This window comes from Triticum aestivum, chromosome 4A (assembly GCF_018294505.1).
Source record: "Triticum aestivum cultivar Chinese Spring chromosome 4A, IWGSC CS RefSeq v2.1, whole genome shotgun sequence".
NCBI classification, from domain to species: Eukaryota; Viridiplantae; Streptophyta; class Magnoliopsida; order Poales; family Poaceae; genus Triticum; species Triticum aestivum.
Genome location: NC_057803.1, coordinates 378148950 through 378164564, shown reverse-complemented (window position 1 = coordinate 378164564; position 15615 = coordinate 378148950). Strand labels below are relative to the sequence as shown.

General features: G+C 54.1%; 1 protein-coding gene across 1 annotated transcript in view; it reads right to left on the bottom strand.

Moving 5' to 3' along the window:
• LOC123086140 (arabinosyltransferase XEG113) overlaps nucleotides 1–14685 on the bottom strand; it is a 29312-nt gene extending 14627 nt beyond the window's left edge. The window contains exons 1-3 of the mRNA XM_044507845.1: nucleotides 13862–14685; nucleotides 12724–12980; nucleotides 12441–12576 (exon numbers count right to left, since the gene is read on the bottom strand). Coding sequence (XP_044363780.1) covers nucleotides 12441–12576; nucleotides 12724–12980; nucleotides 13862–14579 — 1111 coding nt within the window. The 5' untranslated portion in view covers nucleotides 14580–14685. The remainder of the gene's footprint in view (nucleotides 1–12440; nucleotides 12577–12723; nucleotides 12981–13861) is intronic.
• Between the last annotated feature and the right edge of the window lie 930 nt (nucleotides 14686–15615).

Sequence of the window (15615 nt, the reverse complement as noted above, 5' to 3'; positions counted from 1 at the left end):
GTATGAGTTGCACCGGATGGAAATAGCTAATGACATCTGGACTGCGGCTTTGGTTACGGTGGAGCAAACTGACAAGCCTGAACCTGCACCTCCCAATATTCAGACTTTTGTCCGAATATGAAGATGTGTTCTTGCCACCAAAACGGCAATATGATCGCGCAATCAACCTGGAGCCGGGCACAGCACCTATCAACACCAGGCCCTACCACTACTCACCAGCCCAAAAGGACGAAATCAAAAAGCAAGTGCAGGACATGCTGCAATCTGGGGTCATCGCGCACAGCCTGAGCCTGTACGCCGCGCCGGTCCTATTGGTCAAGAAGAAGGACGACACTTGGCGCTTTTGTGTCGATTTCCGGCGTCTTAACACAGCCACGGTCCAAAACAAATTTCCATTGCCGGTGGTGGACGAACTGCTCGACGAGCTCAGCGGAGCAGCATATTTCTCCAAGATGGACCTACGCACCGGCTATCATCAGATCCGCATGCGCGAGGAGGACGAAGAGAAGACGGCCTTCAAAACACACCATGGCCATTACCACTTCAGGGTGATGCCGTTCGGCCTCTGCAATGCGCCGGCCACATTCCAGTGTCTAATGAACTCGGTGTTCGGTCGCCACGTCCACAAATTCATCATCTTCTTCCTCAATGACATTCTGGTCTTCAGTGTTGATTTACAGGAACATGAAGAACACATGCGCACTGTCCTCAACCTCCTGCGGGCGCACCAGCTGTACGCCAAGGCCTCCAAATGCTCGTTCGCCTAGCAGAAGATCGAATAATTGGGACATGTCATCTCCAAGGACGGCTTCGCCACCGACTCGAGCAAGACCAACGCCATGAGTGCCTGGCCCATGCCCACGACGCCCACGGAACTCCGCAGCTTCCTCAGCCTTACGGGCTATTACCGCAAGTTTGTGCCACACTATGGCATTATCGCAAAGCCCCTGACGCACCTGCTCACGAAGAAAGGATTCCTCTGGCACGACAAGGCCCAGACCATGTTCGAGATGCTCAAAAAGGCGATGGTGAGCACGCCCGTGCTAGCGCTCCCGGACTTCAAGCGCCTGTTTGCCATCGAGACCGACGCGTGCGACACTGGCGTGGGCGCGGTGCTAGTTCAGGACGGCCACCCCGTCGCGTACCTAAGCAAGGCATTGGGCGTGTGGAACCAAAAGCTCTCTGCGTACGAGGAGTTTCTCGCCGTGATGATGGCGATCAACAAGTGGCGTCCCTACCTCCAGCGCGCACCGTTCGAGATCGTCACCGACCACAAGAGCTTGCGTTCCTTGGGCGACCAGCAGCTCGTCACAGATCTTCAGCGCAAGGCCATGTCCAAGATGGTGGGCCTGCAGTTCACGTTCCGCTACAAGAAGGGTGCGGACAACGGCGCAGCCAACGCACTCTCCAGGGTGGGGCACCTACTGTCGCTGGACGTGCTCTCTATGTGCCAGCCCCAATGGCTGCAGGAGGTTGCCAATTCGTACGAGACGGATGCGGACGCGCAGGAGCTCCTCGCCAAGCTAGCTCTCTGCGACACTGACGACCAAGGCCGCACGCTGCAGCAAGGGGTGATCCGACAACGGGGGCGATTGTGGATCGGCGCCAACACAGCGCTCCAAACCAAGTTGATCGCCGCGCTGCACCACAGCGCGGTGGGAGGACACTCGGGCGCCATCGCCACCTACTAGCGCGTGTGCAAGCTCTTCGGCTGGCTGGGCTTGAAGCGCGCTGTCAAGGATTTCGTCAAGCAGTGCAGCATTTGCCAGCACGCGAAGCACGAGCAAACACACCCCGCGGGCAAGCTCCAACCGCTTCCGATTCCTCAAGAACCGTGGCAGGACATCACCATGGATTTCGTAGAAGGGCTACCCAAGTCGGACGGCCATGTCGCGATCATGGTTGTCGTCGATCGCCTCACCAAGTAAGCTCATTTCATACCTCTCCGACACCCTTTCAATGCCGCTCAAGTTGCACGTGCCTTCTAGGACAACATCATCAGACTCCACGGCGTACCGCACTCCATCGTCTCCGACCGCGACAAGATGTTCACCAGTGTGATGTGGTGGGAAATTCTTGTCGCCGCAGGCACCAAGTTGCCATACTCCACGGCGTACCACCCCCAAACCGACGGCCAGACGAAGCGTGTGAATCAATGCTTGGAGATGTACCTCCGGAGCGCCGTCCACGACACACCCAATCAATGGCGCCGGTGGCTCTCCGCGGCAGAGTTCTGGTACAACTCCTCACACCACGCCTCGCTCAATGGCTCCCCATTCAAGGCTCTGTACGGCCGAGAACCCAACTTGGGTGGTCTTCCCGCGGTCAGCACCACCATTCCCGCGGACGCGCCCCTCGACGAGATCGACTAGGTGACCCACACCAAGCTGCTTCGCGCTCAGCTCAAACGCGCCCAGGCGCGTTTCAAGAAGCAGGCCGATCGTCAACGTGTCGAGCGCGCCTTCGACGTGGGCGAGCAGGTCCTCAAGCTTCAACCCTACGCGCAATCCTCCGTCGCCAACCACCCGTGCCGCAAGCTGGCATACAAGTTCTTCGGCCTGTTCACTGTGGTGAAGCGCGTTGGCAACCTGGCGTGCCACCTGCACCTACCTCCAAACAACCGCATCCATCCAGTCTTCCACGTCTCCCAGCTCAAGTCGTTCCTCCCCGACTACACACCCGTCTTCACGGAGCTGCCCAAGATACCGGACCTCACCTCCACCGAGCGTGTTCCGGTGGCCATCCTGGACCGCCGCATGATGAAGAAGGGGAACACTCCAGTGGTGCAAATACAAGTGCAATGGAGCTCCATGCCACCATCAGCTACTACCTGGGAAGACTACACCGTCCTTCGACAACGCTACCCCGACGCGCAGCTCTGGGAAGACGAAGAAGCTGCTGCTCAAGAGGGGGCAAGTGTCACACTTGCAAATCAATCTACAGCGGACTGAAGAAATGCAAGTTCATAGTTCTGAATTGCAACAACGACCTGGTCAGCGGGACCAGGCTAGGCCCACTGTCAGGGGGATGCGTGTGTGTGCCAGCTGTGGCTTGGCTTACTTGTATGCGTGTGTGTGGACGCTGAGGGCATCGAGAATTGAATGAACCCGTTTCCTTCCTGTCGTCTATCTCTCTCTCGCTCGCTCTCACCTACCCTCGTCTTTCCTCCTCTTCGATCCCCTCTCCCCCTCCTGATCCAACGATCGGGTTGTGACAATGGCCCCTTCAAGGTGCTAGAAAGGATAAACAACAACGCCCATAAGATCGACAAGTACTCCTTGAGTGACATGTTCAACGTCACCGACTTAGCCCCTTACCATGGTGATGTCATTTTTTATCCGAGAGCAGGTCTTCCACAAGAGGAGGGAGGGAGATGGTGCGAAGCACCCCATGGACATCACCATGGATCCTACACCAACACCTGCACCTTCAAGTGGACCTTTGGCAAGAGCTCATGCACGTGCCATTAAAAGCAAGGTGAACTCGCTCCTCTTCGAGCTCCATATGCATTTAGATGAGACTTGTCTACTGCCTCATAAAGAGACCCTATGTGTCATTAGGTACATTGATGAACATCACGAAGGAGTGAGGAAGGAACACCACGTCCATGAAGAGGAGCAAGAAGAACGCACGGAAGACAGTGCTCGGCAATTGGAGGAGAAGATCAGCTCTATGGGCACCCCGTGCCCACGGGCCTTGCCTGCATGCAGCTCTTCCCTTACCTCCAGCCACCTATATATTGCATACCTCTCTCAGTCCATGGCATCCTCCAAGGTGGCCGGGAATTTTAGCCAAACGTCCATGCGTAGGGCCTTCTTCTGGGCTCTCCCGTTCATGATAAGTGTGCGCTCAGTCCATGGCATCATCCAAGGTGGCCGGGTATTTCAGCAAGATGGCAAAGAAGGCTGCAAAGCGACCTGTGAGTGAACCAAGGGGTCGGGCGTATGAGGACCTCTACCAGCGATTAGACGCGAAGGCGAAAGGGACATCTATAAGATGGCCAAGATCTGAGAGAGGAAGACAAGGGATGTAGACCAAGTCAAATGCATCAAGGACGGAGCAAACCAACTCCTGGTGAAGGAATAAGAGATTAAGCATAGATGGCGGGAGTACTTCGACAAGTTGTTCAATGGGGAGAATGAGAGCTCTGCCATTGAACTGTACGACTCCTTTGATGATACTAGCAGGCATTTTGTGCGGCGAATCCAGGAGTCGGGGGTCAAGGAGGCTTTAAAAAGGATGAAAGGAGGCAAGGCGATGGGCCTTGATTGTATCCCCATTGAGGTGTGGAGAGGCCTCAGAGACATAGCTATAGTATGGCTAACTAAGCTTTTCAACCTCATTTTTCAGGCAAACAAGATGCCAGAAGAATGGAGACGGAGTATATTAGTACCAATCTTCAAGAACAAGGGGGATGTTCAGAGTCATACTAATTACCGTGGAATTAAGCTGATGAGCCATATAATGAAGCAATGGGAGAGAGTCATTGAGCACCGCTTAAGAAGTATGACATGCGTGACCAAAAATCAGTTTGGTTTCATGCCTGGGAGGTCGATAATGGAAGCCATTTTCTTGATACGACAACTCATGGAGAGATAGAGGGAGGAAAAGGACATGCATATGGTATTCATTGACTTAGAGAAGGCCTACGATAAGATACCGCGAAATGTCATGTGGTGGTCCTTGGAGAAACACAAAGTTCCAGCAAAGTACATTACCCTCATCAAGGACATGTACGATAATGTTGTGACAAGTGTTCGGACAACTGATGGCGACACTAATGACTTCCCGATTAAAATAGGACTGCACCAAGGGTCAACTTTGAGCCCTTATCTTTTCACTCTAGTGATGGATGAGGTCATAAGGGATATACAAGGAGATACCCCATGGTGTATGCTCTTTGCTGATGATGTGGTGCTAGTCGATGATAGTCGAACGGGGGTCAATAGGAAGTTAAGAGTTACGAATGTTTTAGACTTGTACAACTAAAACCGAGTACATGAGGTGCGGTTTCAGTACTAGGCATGAGGAGAAGGTTAGCCTTGATGGGCAGGTGGTGATGGATAAGTCTGTGTACTAGGGTCCTTGTGGGGCTGCAGCACATGGTCCTTGTGGCAGTTAGGAGGATAAAGTCCTGGACCATCAAGGACTGGCTGTTAGGATAGAGTTCTGTTCTTGACCATCAAGGACTGTCAGTTAGCATCTTAGACTAGCATCTTAGACTAGCATCTTAGACTGGCATCTTAGCAGCATCTTAGCATATGCCTTGGTTGGCTAGCAGCCTATAAATATGTATCCCCAACCCCTCAGGTTGGCATGGCATTGTGTGAGAAATAAACCAACGAAAATTGTCCCAACTCTCCTAGTGTCATCCACAACTATCAATGCTCAGGCTGAAAGGTCTAACAAGTGGTATCAGAGCCTCGTTAACCTGCACCCTGAGCATTTCCTGTGAGCAGCCCAAGTCGGTAGCAGCAGCTGCTCCGTCTGCCTCTGGTTACCTTCCTCCCTCCGGACTGTCGAGCAGCAGCTCGTCTTCATCAGCCTCCTCTTCACGCAACAGCCCCCCTGCAGCGAGCCATGTCTGCAGGTCGCTCTCAGCACACGGCTACCTCGAGCATGCGGCGCCGGCAAGAGGCCGAGCGCGCCGTGGCAGAGGAGCGTGAGCGAGCGGCTGTAGCAGCGGCTGCTGCGGCGGCAAGAGTGTCGAGGCTGGCTGCAGCGGAGCTGGCAGCAGCCAGAGCGGAGGTAGAAGCAGCCAGGGCGGAGGTAGAAGCAGCAGCAGCAGCAGAAGCAGCCCGTGAGGCTACGGCGGATGCCAAGGCACTCCGCGGCAGCCCCGGCAGCTCCAGCAGCTCCGCGCCTGCGGACGACGGCGCCGACGCAGATCGCGCCAAAGTGGCGCAGGAGCGGACGGCGCAGTGGGCAGCCGAGCACGCCCGCGCTCCAGGTGGAGGCGCGCACCGCGACGGCGGCTGCAACGACCAGGACCGCGGCCTCTACGAGGTCCGGACTGTGGTCAGGGATGTTGGTTCCAGTGTTGGGTGGCCTACCCTCACTAAAACCAACTACGTCGAGTGGGCCGGGATCATGAAGGTCAGGCTCCAGGTGCGGCGCATGTGGGAGGCAGTCCAGGACAGCAACGTCGACCACCTAGAGGATCGACGGGCACTGGACGCCCTCATCGCCGCAGTCCCGCCCGAGATGCAGTTCTCGCTTTCCAACAAGCGGACTGCCAAGGAGGCTTGGGACGCCATCGCCGCAGCACGCATCGGCAGCGACCGTGCTCGCAAGTCCACCCTGCAGGCACTTCGTAAGGAGTGGGAGAACCTGGGCTTCAAGCCAGGTGAGGACGTTGATGACTTTGCTCTCCGTCTCAACACTCTGCTGCAGAAGATGGTGAAGTTTGGCGATGCCACCTACACCGAGGAGAGAGCTGTCGAGAAGCTTTTTCGGTGCATTCCCGAGAAGTACAAGCAGATGGCTCGCTCGATCGAGTCGTTGCTGGACCTCTCCACGATGACGATCGAGGAGGCGATAGGTCGACTCAAGGTCGTCGACACCGACGAGCCACAGCCCCCCTCGGGGCCCGTCACCACCGGCGGGAAGCTGCTCCTAACTCGGGAGCAGTGGGATCCCAGCCTTGGTGACAAGAAGAAGGGGGAGCCTTCCTCCTCGACGGGCGGCCGCAAGCGTGGCAAGCAGCGTAAGGCGCGAAGAGGCCCCCCGGGCAGGGCACAAGGACGTGCCGAAGGTGACGCCCGCGGAGGCGCCAAGGACGGCGCCGCTGGCAAGCCCAGGCCGGCACAAGACAACAGTTGCCACAACTGTGGCCGGTTTGGCCATTGGGCCAATGAGTGTCGGCAACCACGACAAGGCCAGGCTCACGTCGCACAGGCGAAGGAGGAGGAGACGGCTCTGTTCATGGCGCATGCAAGCATTGAGCTACCCTCGGCGACTCCAGTCGCAAAGGCTTTCATCCACCTCGATGAGCCAAAAGCACACGCTCTTCTCGGCGATGGCTCCGGGAAGGACAAGGCTACGGGGTGGTGCCTCGACACCGGCGCCACCCACCACATGACCGGTCGAAGGGAATTCTTCGCCGAGCTCGACTCCGATGCGCGAGGCTCCGTCAAGTTCGGGGATGCCTCCGCTGTGGAGATAAAGGGCGTCGGCTCCGTCATCTTCACCACCAAGATGGGAGAGCACCGGCTGCTCACCGGTGTCTACTACATCCCCGCGCTAAGGAATTCCATCATCAGCTTGGGACAGCTGGATGAGAACGGCTCACGCGTGCTGATTGAGCATGGGGTCCTACGCATCTGGGATCGCCAGCGTCGCCTTCTCGCCAAGGTGCCCAGAGGTGAAAATCGACTCTACGTCCTTGATGTGCAGGTGGCACAACCGGTCTGTCTCGCTGTCCGTCGAGACGACGAGGCGTGGCAGTGGCATGAGCGCTTTGGGCACCTTCACTTTGAGGCCCTGAAGCGTCTAAGTGCCAAGGAGATGGTGCGAGGCCTGCCATGCCTCGACCATGTGGAGCAGTTCTGCGACATCTGCGTACTGACAAAGCAGAGACGACTCCCCTTTCCCCAACAGGCGAGTTTTCGGGCTAAGGAGAAGCTGGAGCTCGTGCACGGAGACCTGTGCGGCCCGGTGACGCCAGCCACACCAGGAGGTCGACGCTACTTCCTGCTGCTCGTCGACGATCTCTCCCGCTACATGTGGGTGATGATCCTCGGCAGTAAGGGAGAAGCGGCGGACGCCATCAGGCGCGCGCAGGTTGGTGTGGAGGCGGAGAGCGGCCGCAAATTGCGCGTGTTGCGCACTGACAACGGCGGCGAGTTCACGGCGGCTGAATTCGCGTCGTACTGCGCCGATGAGGGCATCCAGCGCCACTACTCCGCGCCGTACAGCCCGCAGCAAAACGGCGTCGTCGAGCGGCGCAACCAGACGGTTGTGGGGATGGCTCGGGCTCTCCTCAAGCAGAGAGGGATGCCGGCTGTCTTCTGGGGAGAGGCGGTGCTAACGGCCGTCTACATCCTCAACCGCTCTCCTACTAAGGCACTCGACGGCAGAACTCCGTACGAGGCCTGGCATGGGCGGAAGCCGGCGGTCTCTCATTTGCGGGTCTTTGGCTGCCTTGCGTTCGCCAAGGAGCTCGGCCACATCGGCAAGCTCGACGACAGGAGCACTCCGGGAGTCTTCATCGGCTACGCGGAGGGCTCAAAGGCCTACCGCATCCTCGACCCAAAGACACAACGTGTGCGCACAGCGCGAGACGTCGTGTTCAACGAAGGGCGAGGGTGGCAATGGGACAAGGCGGTGGACGACGGCTCGACGCCGACGTATGACGACTTCATTGTCGAGTACGCTCACTTCAAGGAAGCTGGGGGAGCAAGCAGCTCCTCTTCACCGGGCACGTCTACCCCGGCCCCCAAAACTACATCGACTCCGGCGCCTGCTACACCGACGACACCACAACCGGCGACGCCGCATACTCCAGCCCCGGCGGTCGCCACTCCGGGCTCGTCTTCATCAGCACCAGCTCACGCAGAGCACAACCCGATGAAGTTCGCTTCCCCGCTCACTCACGACGAGGAGCGGGTCGACGCATGGTATGGAGGCGAACCGCTGCGGTACCGTACGATGGATAATGTGCTCGGCGACCAGCCGGTGCCAGGACTGGTGCCACGTGACCTGGAGGCGCAGCTACAGCTCGTGTGTGAAGACGGCGAACCACGGTCCTTTGCAGAGGCCGAGAGAGACGCGGCATGGCGCGCCGCGATGAAGTTGGAGATGGATGCGGTCGAGCAAAACCGCACCTGGGAGCTTGCTGATCTCCCTCGAGGTCACCGCGCAATCACCCTTAAGTGGGTGTTCAAGCTGAAGAGGGATGGAGCCGGCGCCATCATCAAGCACAAGGCTCGTTTGGTGGCCCGAGGCTTCTTGCAGCAGGAAGGAGTCGACTTCGACGACGCTTTCGCTCCCGTGGCACGGATGGAGTCCGTGCGACTTCTCCTTGCGCTGGCTGCCCAGGAGGGCTGGCGTGTCCACCACATGGACGTTAAGTCGGCATTCCTCAATGGCGACTTGAAGGAGGAAGTCTACGTGCATCAGCCACCGGGGTTTACGATTCCCGGCCAGGAGGGCAAGGTGCTCCGCCTGCGCAAGGCTCTCTATGGCCTGCGGCAGGCACCCAGGGCGTGGAACGCCAAGCTGGACTCCACGCTGAAGAAGATGGGTTTCGAGCAGAGCCCGCATGAGGCTGCCGTCTACCGACGGGGGAGTGGAGGAAATGCCCTGCTGGTGGGCGTCTACGTTGACGACCTGGTGATCACCGGCACCAAAGATGCAGAGGTGGCGGCGTTCAAGGAAGACATGAAGGCCACGTTCCAGATGAGTGACCTGGGGCTCCTCTCCTTCTATCTAGGGATTGAGGTGCACCAGGACCACTCCGGGATCGCGCTTCGACAGTCCGCCTACGCCAAGCGCATCGTTGAGCTAGCTGGGCTCACCGACTGCCATCCAGCTCTCACTCCGATGGAGGAGAGGCTGAAACTAAGTCGCGACAGCACGACGGAGGAAGTGGATGCTACGCAGTACCGACGCCTTGTGGGGAGCCTTCGCTACCTCACTCACACACGGCCGGACTTGGCATTCTCCGTCGGCTATGTCAGTCGGTTCATGGAGCGACCAACGTCGGAACACCAGCAGGCAGTGAAGAGGATCGTCCGCTACATAGCAGGGACCCTCGACCACGGCCTCCATTACCCTAGGTGCCCTGGGGCGGCACACTTCGTCGGGTACAGCGACAGCGACCACGCCGGCGACATCGACACCAGCAAGAGCACGAGCGGGATCCTCCTCTTCCTCGGCAAGTGTCTCGTGAGCTGGCAATCAGTCAAGCAGCAGGTGGTGGCCCTGTCCAGCTGTGAGGCTGAGTACATAGCGGCCTCCACCGCCTGTACTCAGGCGCTCTGGCTTGCTCGACTGCTTGGTGATCTTCTCGTTCAAGACACCAGAACGGTGCAGCTCCTGGTGGACAGCAAGTCCGCCCTGGCCCTGGCAAAGAACCCCGTGTTCCACGAACGGAGCAAGCACATCCGACTGAGGTATCACTTCATCCGCAGCTGTGTGGAAGAAGGGAGCATCGAGGCGAGCTACATCAACACCAAGGATCAGCTCGCAGACCTGCTCACCAAGCCCCTTGGGAGGGTCAAGTTCCTCGAACTTTGCTCCAGGATTGGGATGATTCAACTCTCCCACAAGACGACGTACAAGACTTAGGGGGAGAATGATGGATAAGTCTGTGTACTAGGGTCCTTGTGGGGCTGCAGCACATGGTCCTTGTGGCAGTTAGGAGGATAAAGTCCTGGACCATCAAGGACTGGCTGTTAGGATAGAGTTCTGTTCTTGACCATCAAGGACTGTCAGTTAGCATCTTAGACTAGCATCTTAGACTAGCATCTTAGACTGGCATCTTAGCAGCATCTTAGCATATGCCTTGGTTGGCTAGCAGCCTATAAATATGTATCCCCAACCCCTCAGGTTGGCATGGCATTGTGTGAGAAATAAACCAACGAAAATTGTCCCAACTCTCCTAGTGTCATCCACAACTATCAATGCTCAGGCTGAAAGGTCTAACAGGTGGTGCCTCAGAAGGACACCTTGAGATAATTGGGGTCTATGCTGTAGAAGGATGAGGATATCGATGAAGATGTGAATCATCGAATCAAAGTCGAATGGATGAAATGGTACCAAGCTTCTAGCATTCATTGTCACAAGAGAGTGCCACAAAAGCTAAAAGGTAAGTTCTATAGGACGGCAGTTCGATATGCAATGTTGTATGGCACTGAGTGTTGGCAGACTAAACAGCGACATGTTCAACAGTTAGGTGTGGCGGAGATGCGCATGTTGAGATGGATGTGTGGCCACACAAGGAAGGACCGAGTCTGGAATGATGATATACGAGATAGAGTTGGGGTAGCGCCGATTGAAGAGAAGCTTGTCCAACGTCGTCTGAGATGGTTTGGGCATATTCAGCGCAGGCCCCCAGAAGCGCCAGTGCATAGCGGACAACTAAAGCGTGCCGATAATGTCAAGAGAGGTCGGGGTAGACCGAACTTGACATGGGAGGAGTCCATAAAGAGGGATCTGAAGGACCGGAGTACCACCAGAGAACTAGCCATGGACAGGGGTGCGTGGAAGCTTGCTATCCATGTGCCAGAACCATGAGTTGGTTGCGAGATCTTATGGGTTTCACCTCTAGCCTACCCCAACTTGTTTGGGACTAAAGGCTTTGTGTTGTGTGTGTGTGTGTGTTGTGTATCCGTCCGGAGGGGATTGTGGAGGCCAGCCACGAACAACTCCACCTTGTGCTGCTCAACGAGTCCTTCACACTACACATGAGGGTGAGAAATTTTTCTTCATACTCATCTGCCGTATCGGTCTGCTGCAGGTTCTTGATTGTGCCAAGTTGCGTGTTTCGGATTTTAGGTTCAAAACGGTGAGTGATGCGTTCAAGGAACACAGACCAGGACGGGGCGTTGTGGGAGATTTTGCAGTTGTGGTACCACAGCACCGTGTGACCAGCCAACTGATATGAGGCCAACCACACCTTACCCTGCTCAGGTGTGCCCTGCCCTTCGAAAAATTGGTCCACACGGGTTAGCCATGGGAACACATTTTCCGAACCATCGAAGGTCAAAATTTTCAGCTTCTGGAACTTGGGAGCACCTTGCCAAGCATCATCACCAATGTTGTACCGCTTGCTGTCACTAGTCAGCAGCTCACTCGCCTTCATCGCGCTCGGCCCACCTTGTGTTTGGAACAATTTGGTCACGTCTACCATCAGCTTGCGGAGATCGGTCTTGAGCTCAAGAGTGTCGGTAGACAAGGCAGTAACTTGGTCAACAAGGCCGGCAAACTTGCTTTTGACAATGCCCTCCACATCATCCCGGACAGCGGACAGCAGTGATCCCACCTTCCTGCACACGCGTGGCCTAGTAACTAGGAACGAGAGCATATCCGTGCAAATCCTTGTGCGGTGTAGGCGCGGGGATGTTAGGGTTTGGGGAACACTAGAGGCAAGCCTCATCTTTTCTTCTTTATTGATTCTCTGATGCCCACGTACTAGGCCTAGGTCCCTTCATATATAAGGCCGGGCCGGCTGATACAAATTCAACTTAATTTTCCAATTAAACCAATCATTATCTATGGAAATAATTAACTAACTTGGCATACAATCAAATTAAAGATAATGCCTCTCGCTAAGCAGATTTGAGACCCTCCTTGTTCATGCACTGGAAGTGCTGGTCCCACATGACACATATACAGAAGAAGCATACAAACACCAGGACACACGACCAAGAACTGCTAGCCTGAACTTTATTTCCGAAGGTCGACTATTGTAATATTTATGATGGGAGTGAACAAACCTGGTGAGTCATAATAAGATGGTTGATCAAAGAAATGCATTGCCTCCCGTAATCTGTGGCGCTTTCCTTCAGTACCTGCATACTGGAAAGTAGTGTGCACGGCATATGGTTCTAGCCGAAGCTGCTGATGCATGCCCTGTCAATTAAACAAGAGTATACAGAGCAGTTAGATATCAATGGCACTATGAGTTCTAAGTACAAAATGGTGGAACAAAAGAGTAAAACATAAATGGTAACAAAAAATGATTCTTAGTCACCAACCTCAAACAAAAAATGCTCCTACCTGCACAAAGTAGGTATGGCCGCTGCAGAATATACTTGCTGGTAGGACTCCAAGCTTCAATTTTCCATCATATGAGTAGACAAGTTCATCTTCTCCTTGAACAGGTTGTCCAAAAACTTTGTGTACGAGATCATTAAAAGCATTCTGGTCCCATATCTTATCATCAGATATGACAAGGTCTTTCCAATCTTTTGCCAGCCTTTTAGCAGGTTCAGTGGGTCGCCAATGGAAAATACCAATATTATATGCCCCAGTTACTGTGGATAAGGACACGAACAAATAGCAATGAATTGTATCCTTAAGTTACAAGTGTCAAACTTTTTATAACTAGGAAACATCAAGATACCTCATGTCAAACTGAAACAAATTGCTGGTAACTGATGCTAAACAAAAAAAGAAGGTACTGTAATCTTATTAAGGTGAATCGCAGTAGATTTCCGTAATGATATGAGAAACCCTGTAATGAAAGTACTATTGTAATTTGTGTCCTTGTTCTCTGAGGATTTGATGATATATGTTGGCAGGCACGAATATCTTCAGCAATGGTATTACACGAACTAGACCAATATAGTGTAAAAAGGTATTCGCTGACATTTTCCAATAAGCTGGCTAAGTGAGTTCCTCCTTTCTTTCACCGACAAAATCTTGTTTAATCAAATGTTTGGATTACAAACACTGAAATATTAGTTTCGTGGTTGAACTAAATTCATTTGAATTTCAAGGGCGAGGGGTAACAAGAGATGATAGATCCCACATATTTGGCAACGAGTATAGTTTTACAGCTTTTAATTTAATAGTCTGAAAAGCGCAAGGAGACACTTCTCAGTAATGCTCAGTTTTGATAGTACTAGCGGGTGGGATACAACACCTTTGACAGATTGCTATCAGCTTATCATCGGATGAAAATCAAAAACCAATGTCTCTTCACGACATTCATTCTTAAATGTAATTGCAACATGTTTTTTAGAATAACAGAGAGAGCTCCCCGGCTCCATTTTCATAGAAAAGAAGCCTGATAAAACAGGTTCACATCACCATTATTACAGCAGCCCTAAGTCTGGGACACAAAACAGTTTTAGCTAGGAAAGAGTTAGAAGTTCAAATATAATTGCAACATGTCAGCGTGCGGGTAGATTACCTTCCCTCCAGTTCTCCAGGCTGTCGTCGGTGACTGTGGGTATGACCTGGTCGCTGGAGGTGAGGAGATCCGCACTGGGGTAGCGGGCGAGATATGGCAACGGGTTCTTGAGCCACACCATGTCCGTGTCGCACATGAGCAGTTCGTACCCGAAGGGCAGGAGCTCGTTGATGAGCAGCACCTTCTCCCTGCCCATCTTGTGGAAGGTGGGGGACCCCCAGCCAACATCCTCCGTGACCATCCTGCTGCCCATGTCGAAGACGGGCACGCCCGTGAGGTAGAGTTGCCGGAGTAACTTGGTGTCCATGGCGCCGACAAGGAGATTGTCTACCCCGAGGCCTGTGAGGTGGCGCACCCAGGTGAGGATAAAGTCCATGAAGGCGTAGTTGCCAAAGGTGACGACGATGACCCCGTCGCGGGCGCGGGCGCGCACCATGTCGCGGGTGAGGCGGAACGCGCGCGGCGAAGGCATCCGCGACCCCCGAGCCGGGGGTCTCCAGATAGGGCGGTTGTACATGGTCTCCGGCTGGGCGGTGGTGGAGAGAGCAGAGAGGTTGGTGGTGGTGGTGACGACGACCGGGAAGGGGAGCGCGGGGGCGGTGATAGAGGAGAAAGAAAGGAGGAAGAAAACGGCAGAGACGGCGAATCCGCCGACGATGGCGCCGAAGATCCCGATGAAGGCCGGCTTGGTAGATTCGGCAGGGCAACACGACGGCATTTCGCCGCCCGGGGGAGGAGGGCGGGGGATCGGGGTCGCCGGAGCAGAGGGGGTCAACTGGCGGTGGGGACGGGTGCTCCAGTCATATCGCGTGGGGCAGCCGCGGAGGGGCGTCCGTTGGACCCATTGGACGGTGGGTTTTCCTTCAACGCTAATATCCGGGGAACGTTCGCTCGGACCGTTTTTTCAGCGAACAGTTAAATTGTCACGCGGTTTCAACCAAAGTAGCGCAAAATATGTCAGCGTTTAAGAAAAATGTCATGTGCGTGATCTTCCAAGAAACGTTCATTTAACTTTGACGGCTACTACAAGTCAGCCCGATGATTTTTCTAGAAAATCATCCGGCTAGCTAGCCGTCCGATCTGACATTGGTGACCGTTTGATCTCACCAATACAACTTGCACGATGTAGGGTAGAAACCCTAGGGACGATCTTTCATGATTTGGAGGTGATCCTACGACAAACACGAAGAACACAAGGGAAAACACTTAAATCAACGGAAACGTTCACACATGTGCTAGATCCTCAAACATAAAGAGTGATACAAGATCCACGATCAACAAAGGACGATACAAGTAGCAAGTTCTTCTTCGTGAGAAGGTCTTGAGGGGTCTTCCCGTGAGGGGTCTTGAATCCACTTAATTTCCAAACTTTTTTTAACAATGGTCATTTTTATCTCGGATATACCTATTTTCATATATTTCTGATTCTTAAAAACACAAAAAGGTTAAGTTTCATATTTAAAATTATTAGCAATGACCTCTTTTTTACGTTACTAGAAAAAAAGCCCATGCGTTGCAATGGGATAAAAAGTATTCCTACATCATCCTGTTAAAAGGAAGAGCCTCAGTCATGGTTAATGATAATATCTTCTCCGTAGAGGTTGTGAACTCCGATGAAGAAGTAATCAAGTGGATGAGCAAAGCTCTATCTCTCAAATGAGCTATCACTTTGCTAACCCTAGAAAGAGGGGGGAGGAGGAGTATATATATCCTATGTGGGTGAAGGGGTACATGGGCTTCGGCCCAACACGCGT